Source organism: Tremella mesenterica, assembly GCF_000271645.1.
Source record: "Tremella mesenterica DSM 1558 unplaced genomic scaffold TREMEscaffold_1, whole genome shotgun sequence".
NCBI classification, from domain to species: domain Eukaryota; kingdom Fungi; phylum Basidiomycota; class Tremellomycetes; order Tremellales; family Tremellaceae; genus Tremella; species Tremella mesenterica.
In genome coordinates, this window is record NW_006711225.1 from 174,868 (window position 1) to 186,865 (window position 11,998).

An 11,998-nucleotide genomic window follows, 5' to 3' on the forward strand; every position below is an offset into this window, starting at 1 on the left:
AAGCGCGCCCTGTTGGTAGGACCAATAGAAAGGGATTCGCAATGTTCGCCGAAAGGGATAAAGGAATGAGGGTGAACCGAGATAATATCTCTGATGGTCAGCCCAGGAAAGAAACCAGAAAGTGTTATAACTGTGACACTGTAGGACATCTAGCGTAGTACTGTCGTAAACCTAAAAGAGAGGATACGAACAGGAAAGAAAACACAGATGGAAAGGATGGAGGTAAAAAGAAATGGAGGAATAATAAGAATAATAAGAAAGGACATACGGTCTCGAAGGATGAGAACCAGTCCAAGGATAACTCCAAAACCTCCTTGATGTATTCGTCATTGGATGGTGAACATGAGGCATGGGCCGGGATGGCCATGTCGACAGAATCATGGTTCGATGATGACGAAGGGTACACGTGTAACATCGTATGGCCCGAAGAAATTGAAAACCCGTGGGTTGAGGATAATGAGTGGGTGGGATTAGCTACAGAGTCTAATGACGTAAGCCACACTCGTGTAATCCCCACCTGGGTAGTGGATAGTGGTGCTACTCACCACATAACTCCTCACAGGTCAATAATGACGAACATTAAAAGACTAGTGGAACCGAGAGTGTTCGGACTAGCATCTGGCAAGTCAATGACGGCTTGGGAAACAGGTGACATTAACCTTGAACTAGATTCAGGACAGAAAATGGTACTGAAAGATGTACATCACGTCCCCACAGCAAAGATAAGTCTTCTCTCCCTTTCGAAGTTACTCTCATGGGGGTGGAAGGCGAATCTAAGCAGCGGTGGTGGATGGATAGGTAAAGGTAAAGAGAAACTAGGTTTGAGAAAACATGACTCACTGTGGTCGGTACGATTCGGCAGAGCAATGTCTGCCGCGATGATCGTTATATCGACACCAAAGGCGACTTCACCCCTCGAGTCTGAACATCAGCGACTCGGACATATAGGTGTAGACAAACTAAAGAGTCTAGGTAGACAGGGACTATTGAAGAAGAATTGGGACACTTACAAGAACGATCCCCTTACGACTGATAAATGTCCCGCCTGTATGCAGGCCAAGATAACATGTCTACCAAAGAACAAAGAAGCACCAATGTTAAAGGGAGATGGTGAAGGAGTAGGAATGGATGTCGATATTACTGGACCGTTCGGTCCGGCGATGAAAGGAGAACGATATTTCTTTGTTGGTGTGGAAAGGGCGAGTCGAATTGTATTTGCTGTACCAATAACGACAAAGAATGAAGCGTCTGACATCGTTTGACAGTGTATCTCCAAATTGGAGAAACAGCTTGGTGAAAGGGTGAGGGTGATCAGGTCTGATGGGGGAGGTGAATTCGATAGTCTTGACATGGTGGAATTCTACCCGTCAGCCGGGATCAACCACTACATCACACCAAGATACACACCAGAATTAAATGGAGTGGCGGAAAGGATGATACATACCTTGAAGGGGATGGTATCAACGATGTTATTTGACTCGGGACTACCGAACGAGTATTGGTCCTACGCTGTCAGATACACCACCATTATAATTATGAAAACATTGATTGGTATCAGTGGTAAATCGGGTTGGACATCACTCACGGGAAGAGACACCAATTTAGACAGTGTGTGGAGATTTGGTGAACAATGTTTTGTTCAGATACCAAGAGAAATCAGGTTGAAGTCAAATTTCACAATACCTAAGGGTTCATCAGCCATTATACTAGGTCAAGATGAAGGTGTGAGCGGTTGGATCGTTAGAATGGACGGATCAGGACGAATCAAACACTCACGAGACATTCGTCGCTTGACAGGACGAATGGTGACTACTGGAGAGTCGCCAGATGTCATCCAAACCCCTCTTGACGCCATCGAAGTGAACCTAGACCCCGTCGTCAACAAAGAAATTTTCCCTGACGACCGATCAGAAAGTGGCGAACAGGAAAATCTCGATAATGAACAAGGAAATGATATTGATAGAGATGACCCACCTAATACAGGCCCACAACCTACTGAAAGATGACGTGGACAGGGCATCTGGGGAGGAAATTGGATCTATGAAAACGATATCGTGGAAAATGAGAGAAATTGTCACGAACTACGTTGTAACATCCCTGACCACCGACCCTCCTTTCACCATCACCGACCTCCACTCGAACCACTGAGGCCAACTACGGCGAAGTTACGAGAACCAAAGGGGGATTTGTCACGATAACCCCGCCTAGCGGAGAACTACGGCGAAGTTAGGGGAAGGGAACCGAGGGAGAGCAGAACAGAGGAAGTTAGGCGAAGTTAGTCAAAGTGAGCGGAGTAGGATATCGGGGATATGGCGAGGTACGGCGAAGTTGAACGAAGAGGACTGAGCGTGAGGCAGTGCAGGAGTTGAGGGACGTTCCATGAGAAGAGAGGAGTAGTATAGATAGTTTACAGATCGCTGAACTTCTTCAGCAATCCTTGATTGTTGTCAGTAGCGAGAGATATATTCAGTGGCTACAACCTTCGAGTTAAGGAGAGCTACCACCAAGCAGTTCAACGTACTACGGCGAAGTTAGCCGCAGTTCATCGACGATCATCTTATCATTTTACCACTCGACGTATCACTACGGCGAAGTTAGCCGTAGTTCCTCGACGAGTACCCTGTCTTAGTGAGACAACGACGCCCCACTACGACGTAGTTAGCCGAGGTTTGTCGACCGTCGGTCAGTAGAGAAGAAGAAACGACGACTGTGACAGAAATGATGACAATGGAAGAAATGATGGGGACGAGGGGATTGTGACGACACGTCACGGACAAATTATTCGATCCCCCCACCATTTTGCAAGCCTAACAGACTTGTTCCTATAGTTCGGTCGCGAGCCTAATAGGTTAGTTGCACTCACCTCTATCCCAGGTATTGAACACGACATTTCTCTCATCGATCCTGTCTCTCCTGAAGAAGCAGGGAACGGGCCAGATGGTGAGAAATGGCTAGACTTTGTGGAGAAAGAGATATCAAACATAGAATCTAAGGATACATGGGTGGAAACGATACTTCCACCGGGGCGAAAAGCCATTGGATGTAAATGGGTATTCAAAGTGAAGACAGATTCTGAGGGAAACCTACTAAAGTACAAATCTGTCACGAACTACGCCGTGACACCTCAATTATCCCACCATCAACGACCCTCCTTTGACCATCAAAACCCCTATCACCTCTTAACCTCTTCACTCTACACGTAACTCAGGACATCTGAGACCAACTACGGCGAAGTACAGCGGGAGAATAAGGTATACCGGGGTCTGGAGCATGAGGGCGGCGAAGTGCGGCGAAGTTAGACGGAGTTACACTAAGTAGGGACAATGGGAGTAGAAGTACGGCGAAGTTAGACGGAGTTAGGCTCAGTAGGGACAATGGCAGCATAGGTACGGCAAAGTTAGACGGAGTGAGGCTAAGTAGGGACAATGGGAGCAGAAGTACGGCGATGCTCGGCGGAGTTATTCAAAGAAGGAGAAGGACGGACGGGGACTCGGAGAAGTTGGACGAAGTGCGTTGAAGTACGTCAAAGCGCGAGAGGGTTGGGTGAACATCTAGGAGGAGGAGATAATATTAGCTGAGAAGATCGCTGAAGTTCTTCAGTGATCCTTGATTGTTGTCAGTAGTGAAAGATTGATAGAGATAGCTACATACAAATTAAGATACATCATCATCAGAGAAAAACCCCAGTTAAAGTAACTACGCCGAAGTACGCCGTAGTTACACTCCTTTTGACGTCTGCGCCCTCCTGGTTGGGTGAGACATTGACTTAGAAGCGTCAAGTTAGCCGAGGTTTGTCGACCGTCAGTCTGTTAGAGAGAAGTGTTCGACGGCCGTGACAAAATCCAGACTAGTAGCTCAAGGATTCTCACAGATACCAGGTGTCAATTATGAAGAAACATTCGCACCTGTAGGTCGCTCGGGGTCGTTGCAAATACTCATGACTATAGCGGCCACCGAAGATCTCAAAATTCATCAGGCCAATGTTGAAGGGGCGTATTTAAACGGTAAACTCGATGTCAAAATTTATATGAAGTATCCTAAGGGGATAAAACCGAAACCCGGATGTAACACCTTGAAGTTGATAAAGTCAATTTACGGTTTAAAACAATCGGGTAGGACATGGTGGATAGAACTCGGGGAAGGATTATCTCACCTAGGTTTCTCAAGAATCGAGACAGATTGGCGTCTTTACTATAGACCAAAAGGGAAAATCGAAGGAAAGGGAGCAGCAACACTGCTAGCCTATGTCGATGATCTAGTATTAGCCACAAAATCGAAGGAAGAAGCAAAGGAAAACTTTGATGGGCTAGGAAAAAGGTGGATAATAACCACCCTGGGGGAGATAAGTACCATTCTAGGTATGAAAGTAACAAGGGCAGAAAAGAAAAGACAATATGGTTAAACCAACCAGCGTATATTGATAAGATAGTTCAGAAGTTCCCTGAAAACGACTAACATCAAGATAGAAAAACACCATTACCCCTCACTGCGAAAAATCCATTGATGTCGGAGGTGGAAAGTGAAATTTGACCATTTCAAGAGTTGATAGGATGTCTACAGTGGTTAGCCACATGTACACAACCCGACATATTATATGCAGCCTCATACCTTGCTGGGTACCTCACCAAACTGACAAAGAAAGTGTGGGAGGAAGGAATAATGGTAATTACATACCTTCGATCCACTCGGTCACATGGTATTTGTCTCGGTGGCGAGGCTAGCAATCTAGCAGGATGGGTTGATGCAGATTGGGCAGGTTGTAAAGACACATGTCACGGTCGTCATTTCTTCTTCTCTACTGACCGAGGGTCGACAAACCTCGGCTAACTACGTCGCAGTGGGGCGTCGATGTCTCACTAGGACAGGGTACTCGTTGGGGGCGACTACGGCTAACATCGCCGTAGTGACACGTCAAGTGGTAAATGATAAGGTGATTGTCGATGAACTGCGGCTAACTTCGCCGTAGTGCGTCAAACTGCTCGGTGGTAGCTCTCCCTAACTCGATGGTTGTAGCTACTGAATATATCTCTCGCTACTGACAACAATCAAGGATTGCTGAAGAAGTTCAGTGATCTGTAAACTATCTATACTTCCCCTCTCTTCTCATAGAACATCCCTCAACTCCTGCACAGCCCCGCGCTCAGTCCTCTTCGCTCAACTTCGCCGTACCTCCACTAGTCGGGGTTATCGTGACAAATACCCTCTAGGGTCTCGTATCTTTACCGTAGTCAGTCTCAGTGGTTCGGGTGGTGGTTGGTGATGGTGAAAGGAGGGTCGGTGATGGTGGTTGTCAGGGATGTTACGACATGGTTCATGACAGAAAAGAATTGTCAAAGAAGATTTGCTCCAAAGCTAAAGAGAGCTCCAAACACATTAAAGCTGTTAGACTCATGGTCCACATCTGCCAGATCGGCAGACCAAGGCTTGGCCCAAAAGTCAGTGAGGAACTGGGGAGAAAGCTGTTCTATGCAGTGATGCAAGTGTGTCAGCATCTAAGAGCTGGCTTTCAACTTCATTGTGAGAGCTCCACAATCACGGTCTTTCTCAAATTCTGATATTGTGTTCAAATCTTGACCGAGTGGCTGCTGTGAGGCCTGTAGGTCTCCTCCATAGTGCAGTTCTGTACGCTTCTGAAGGCAGAACGCCTGGACCTTCTTTGGTTGAGAAAGAATTTGCTAGCAAAATGAGGTGTCTATCATCTTTGAGCAAGACTGGAACAATTCTGATAGCCACATGAAGCATGACAGTGGTTGAGGCTAGACTGGCTTATCAGCTGTCAATCAGGCAACAGACTGTCTACTTTCTTAAGGGGGACATGACCGTCTTGCTGGAGCATTATCGGTCAAAACCACCCGGTCAGAAGTTTCAACTGGTGGAATTCTGGTGAAGGTGTGATTTTGAGAGGACTTACTGGACCCATCCTGAATCCGGAACAAGTGTCTGCCCTGCCAGACATTGGGAGTATACAGCAGCGATAACTGCTGGTGGAGTTGACATAGTCGCCTTGGTCAAGATCCCAATTGAGTAAGAGGTCACTTCAGCCATGTGTTGTTCAAGAGTCTTCTGAGCTTGCCAAGTCAGGGATTTGTAGTCTTTTGAAACAAACCAAGCTGTAAGAAGAGAACAAGCAGCAAAGCCAATATTTAGATTAAGTAGGCTGCAAATCAGCCTCAGTGTCCAAATAAGGCAGAGACAAGTGCAAAAAAGGCAAGAGTTAGGACATGGCGATTCAAAGGACTTAAGGACTGGAATGAGAAAGATAACATGACTCACAAAGACCTCACAGGCTCAAAACATCCAAAGCAGCAAGAGTAAAATGCGAGGCCTGCAGATAATAAGGACAAAGCGGATGTGACTTCCCTCGACGCTCGCTCCCGTACTATTTGCTTGGGTGACTCACATTGTCGGGAGGTACGAAGTACCTGGTTCTTTGAACTGGGATCTGTTGAGATCCAGGATGGACTCCACGGCTTGTGACACAAATCCTCTTCAACAAGCCTTGACTGCAGAAGGAAAGAGTTGGGGATTGAGGAGGAAGCCATTGGATTAAATGCAGGATGAAAATCCTCCAGTAGTCACTTCAATCTTCTCCAACATCCGTGTAGGTAATGTATGTGAGTGATACCTGAGTACTGTTGGTGGCGAGATGGAGAAAACCCGGCATGGATCACGCGTTATATGTTCTTCTCGATTGGACCGGGAGGGACTCGTGGAGGTAGAAGTGTGAGTATCTGTCAGGGGTTCCTTTGGTTCTAGGAATGATTCGGGGACAAGATCCGCAACTGGTCAAGCACGGTAGCAATCTAGAGTCACAGACAGGTGAAGATACATTGTCCAAAGAGTAAAGTAGCTATGTTTGTATTATGTATCTGTCAGGTACGCCGCCGGCGGCGTCCTCCATATACCCGAGTTGTCACCACGTGACACTTTCCCCTCCTTCCTTTGAAGATCCTGAGTTTGATGGTTGCCACCGCTACGTACTTGTCAACTTCAAAGTGAATTTTGAATTCTACGTTCATCTCGTTATCCAACTCATGTCTCCATTTCTCTTTTACCTCTTTTCTCTCTATTATTGCATTTTCACCTTTCCTTAACATTTATCGTTCACAAATATGTCATCTCCTGCTCCTGCTGTCATCACTGCTCGTAAACGCGCCCGTCAACCCAAGCCTGAAGGTTTAGTTGCTCCTTCCTCTGCACCTGTCAACCACAAGGGTCGGAAGTGTACTGGCTTCGTAAATACTGCTGGGGATCCCAGCATTAGCCATGGTAAACTTCTTTATGCCCAAAAGTCAAATCATAAGGACTACGCTTATCCGTGTCTACCTCTCACACATGGGACAGATGAAGTTACCAATGCGGTTGAGGTATGTGGCTCACGTTATTGTTAAGAATAGTTTCTAATCCTTAGGACTTGAAAGTTGTTCTAAACAAGTTCGTGGATGGAAGTTACGAGTGTTCTGCGACGAAGAAGCAACTATGTGGTGAAGCTTTGTTGGAGCTCGCAGCTTTGGGCGGTGATGTAGCAATCGTGGGAGATCCGTTCATGAGTGAGTTAAGTGTACAAGACGTAGTTTCCTCCTAATGTTAGGGTGTTCTGGATGTTTGAACGACACAGAAGGTGATAATGAAGATGAAGTTGACGACCACGCTTGTGTAGTTGGTATTGTCTGAGTAACAGAGCCTGTTGGTCGTATGTTACGACCCGGATAATGTCCTAGGGTCGTAACCCATATCATACCAAGAGCTGATCTCATTTTCTCGCATTCTCAAGCCACAAGCCACCAAGAACCTCATAAGACAGGGTATCTCTACAAGATCTCAATGAGACACAAGACATCTCTAGGAGATACATACGAGATCTCTATGAGACATCAGTCATCTCTATGAGACATCAGTCATCTCTATGAGATCCATACGAGATCATCCCAAGACAAGAGACAACTCTACAAGATCTCTAGGAGATCTCTACAAGACATTCAGGGAAACATGAGATTAGCATGAGAACATGAGACATGAAGCAAGAGAATATACCGAGAAGATTATGAGACATCTCTACAAGACATCCTGAGATGTCTCTTGACATGTCTCTAGGTTTGTCTCTATGTAAAGTATATAAACCCCTTCCGTAGAAACCGTAGTTCTTCTTCTTCAAGGATCTAAATATTATTTGCCACTCTACAAAGACCTCCTCTTGACTTATACTTATTTTCAACACACCTCCCTCGACAAAACCTTTGTACATCATCACACACACTCTCATCATCATCATCTCGACTTGCTCGGATCCTCCGCAAGTCACTCTAGTCGTCCGACCAAATCACAAGTCTACGAACAACATAATTCTAACCGTTGTTGTTCAAGCTAACTAAACAGTTATAGTCCACCTGTCTTTGATTCATTAAGGTCTGTCAAGGACAGGACCGTGACATCGTACCAGATCGAGTGGTCCGTCTCCGGTGGAGCAAATTGATATTGCGACTCCGTAAGTTGTAGTTCTCAAGTTCGAGCTGATACCTTACAGTTGTTTTTATTGTCGTGCTCAACCCAACGTGTCGTGCTCGTTTAACATCGACACTCATCTCGGCAAACATCCCAAAGGTGTTGTCAAGAAGGACGCTGCCGATCATGTCTTGGAGAAGAGTCTTTTGGGTCGACAAATGTTGGCAGCTTCGGGATCGTTGAAGCCTTCAGAAAAGAAACACTTCCTGAGTGCGTGGGGGGAGTTGGAAGGAGTGAGTCTTGTTCTTTTCAAGTACGCCGGCTGATTCTAGTTTGTGCGTAACATGAAGAAAACAGGCAAATCGAAGGCTTCCTTGTTGTCCAAGGCTCCTGATTGGGTGACGTTTATGTTGGATGAGGATGACGAGTACGAAGATTGAAGGTGGTGTGTATGGAAATGTGGGTCTGAACTGTGGGTATGTGGTTGTCTGGTTCGTGGGGTTTAGCTGTAATATAGGAATTTGATTTTTGAGATGTAATATAGGCTAATGAATGTGTCTGAATGAATGGACTTAGTTGGTGGCTAAAGAAGGTGTGGTTACCAAGTACGTTGAATCAGTGAGAAGGTGTGAATCTGGCTCTTCGACCAGATTGCAACCTTTCACTGTATTCCTCGTACATGTCTTCGAAGCTGGGATCTTTCTCCACTTCCTCCTGTGGTTCCCAAGTACTTTCACTTATTGGCGACCCGCCCCTCTTGATTTTGTAGTGTTTCCTCTCCTTCCCTTTGTCCTTAAACGATCGTACTTCTAAGATACTTTTGTACTCATATGTGTTGTCATCTGCTAGATGCATAATCCGTAGTTGACTAGTGTGACGCTGTACGAGTCGAGTACGTGCCTCTTCGTTGTTATCTGTCGGAGTTTCGACGTATAACTTCAATAGTGACACATGAAAAACATTGTGAATGTGATAAGTTGGTGGGAGTTCAAGTTTATAGGCGTTGTCGTTAATTTTTTCTTTGATTGTGAACGGTCCCAACCACCTATGGTCCAATTTCTTTGAAGCTCGGACAGTACGGATGTTTTTTGTACTTAACAACACTTGATCCCCAACCTTGAACGTTTGATGTGAATGCTTTGAGTCATAAAACCTTTTCATACTTTGTTGAGCTTTTCTGATCTGTTCACCTAAATAAGACTGTAGTCTTTAGTGTTACGAACAAATTGTCTTCCTGCTTCGTTTTCGTGGTTGGTAGGTATAGCTGATATAGGCTCTGACATTGATTTCCGTGGTTGGTAACAATACCACCCTTCAAATGGAGTAAGTCCAGTTGTATTGTGTTTGGTTGTGTTGTATGTGAATTCTGCCTGCGGTAATAGATCTACCCGATTACGTTGATCGTAGTTGACAAATACGCGTAGGAACTGCCCTAACCACTTATTCACTATTTCTGTCTGTCCATCCGTCTGAGGATGAAATGCTGTTGAAAACTTTGTATCTGTACCCATCAACGAAGTCACAGTTCTCCAGAACGATGAAGTGTACTGTGTTCCACGGTCTGTTATTAACTTCTCAGGTACTCCTGTCCTTGGGTACACATTCTTCAAGAAAGCTCTTGCTAGTTCAGGTCCATCGATATTTGCTGTTGTTGGAATGAATATTGCCGCTTTTGTCAAGGGACATACCCATACACTGATTGAATTGTATCCACTCGATTCTGGTAAACCAACAATGAAGTCTGTTGTTATGGTTTGCCACGGTCCCGAAGGAATTGGCATGGGTATCAACAGACCATGTAGTGTATGTCGACTGTATCTCGTTTGTTGACAACTATCGCATCGTTGTACCCAACTGCGTACATCTCTCTGTAAACTTGGCCACCAGTAGTATCGTCGAATGTTTGATATTGTTTTTGCTATCCCTGGATGACCACCAGACTGACTATCATGTGCTTCTCCCATTATCACCTCTCTCACTGTAGTTGGTACTATGATGGCTGATCTAAAACGAAGCCGTCCTTCACTGTCTCTCGTAATTGGTCCTACTTCTTTGACTTGTCTATTCTATCTTTCGTAGTCTTTATCATTTTTCATGTTGTCATCGATCATTTTTAGGATCGGGGTTCCAGCTAGCTCTGTTGATTGGATCGCTAACAACTGGCTCCGTTCGATCAGGGGTCGGTAGTTGTGGTTGTTAAGTTCATTTGATAGAGTGGTAGTTGTGCTGTCCGTTGGTCGGTAGTCTGCTCTTCTCGATAACACATCTGGTTGTGTTGCTTGACGCCCTGGTTGATATTTGATGACAAAATCAAAATCTGACATATACTTGCTCCATCGTGCGAGTTAACTGCTTTGTTGTCAGAAAATATTCCAAACTGTGATGATCTGACAGTACCTCTACACGTATTTGAGCACCTTCCAGGTATTGTCGCCAAGTGCAAAAAGCAAAGTATATGGCTAAGAATTCTTTATCGTGTATCGGATAATTGAGTTCTGCCGGCATCATTTTCCTTGAAGCAAAGGCTACTGGTTGTGTTACACCATTTGCGTCCGTCTGTGACAGTACTGCACCCAGTGCATAGTCTGAGGCGTCGGTTTCGACTATCAGTGGTAGACTTGGGTCGAAGTGTCGCAACACAGGTGCAGTGCTTAAAGCAACCTTTAACTTCTCCATTGCTGCTTCACAATCTATCGTCCATTTGAACGGCCTTCCTTTTTTGGTAAGTTCATGTAAGGGGTTGCTAACTTCGGAGAATCCTTTGATAAATTTTTGATAGAAGTTCGCAAATCCTAAGAACGATTGTACTTCTTTCAAATTCTTTGGTGTCGGCCGTTCTTGTATTGCTTCAATCTTTCCTTTGTCCATCATCAACCCCCCAGGAGTTACCACATAACCCAAAAATTCCACCTTTCTTGTATGAAATTCACACTCTTCCCATTTTGCATACAGCTCTGCCCTTCTTAATTGTCCCAGTACTTCCTTGACATGAATAATATGTTGTTCTTCAGTGTCGGAGAATATTAGAATATCATCCAAGTATACTATCACGTACTTGTCTAGTATGTCACAGAAGATGTCATTCATTAAGTGTTGAAATGACGCTGGCGCGTTCGTAAGTCCGAAAGGCATGACTTTATACTCAAAAAGTCCATATCTTGTTCTAAACACCGTTTTCCATTCGTCTCCTTCTGCTATCCTCAACAAGTTGTAAGCCCCACGGAGGTCAATCTTTGAGTATATTTCAGCCCCTCTCAACCTATCCAACAAGTCTCCGATTAATGGCAGTGGGTATCGATTTTTTACTGTGATATCGTTAAGTCTTCTATAATCCACACATAATCGCGGAGATTGGTCCTTTTTTTTTGACAAATAGTATTGGTGATGCTGCTGGGGATTGTGAGGGTACAATGAATCCTTTAGCTGGGTTCTCATCCAGGTACCTTTGTAGTTCGGTTTGTTCCGTCTCCAACAATGAGTAGATTGGACCGAATGTGTGTTTCCCTTCTATAACGTATATGATGATCGTACGGTCGATGCGATGGGAGTGTGTCCG

At 45.0% G+C, this 11,998-nt stretch overlaps 2 protein-coding genes across 2 annotated transcripts; one reads left to right on the top strand and one right to left on the bottom strand.

The window, feature by feature from the left end:
• Nucleotides 1-5,544: 5,544 nt before the first annotated feature.
• TREMEDRAFT_58061 (uncharacterized protein) lies at nucleotides 5,545-6,542 on the bottom strand (the record flags this gene model as incomplete). Its single annotated transcript, XM_007001066.1, has 4 exons — nucleotides 5,545-5,761; nucleotides 5,912-6,157; nucleotides 6,274-6,355; nucleotides 6,401-6,542. The coding sequence occupies 4 exons, from the start codon at nucleotides 6,540-6,542 to the stop codon at nucleotides 5,545-5,547; spliced, it is 687 nt and encodes a 228-aa protein (XP_007001128.1).
• A 570-nt stretch (nucleotides 6,543-7,112) lies between these two features.
• TREMEDRAFT_58062 (uncharacterized protein) lies at nucleotides 7,113-8,882 on the top strand (the record flags this gene model as incomplete). Its single annotated transcript, XM_007001067.1, has 8 exons — nucleotides 7,113-7,367; nucleotides 7,412-7,550; nucleotides 7,592-7,659; nucleotides 7,682-7,725; nucleotides 8,377-8,406; nucleotides 8,441-8,485; nucleotides 8,525-8,735; nucleotides 8,775-8,882. 8 exons carry the CDS (start codon nucleotides 7,113-7,115, stop codon nucleotides 8,880-8,882), a joined length of 900 nt encoding a protein of 299 aa, XP_007001129.1.
• Nucleotides 8,883-11,998: the final 3,116 nt, after the last annotated feature.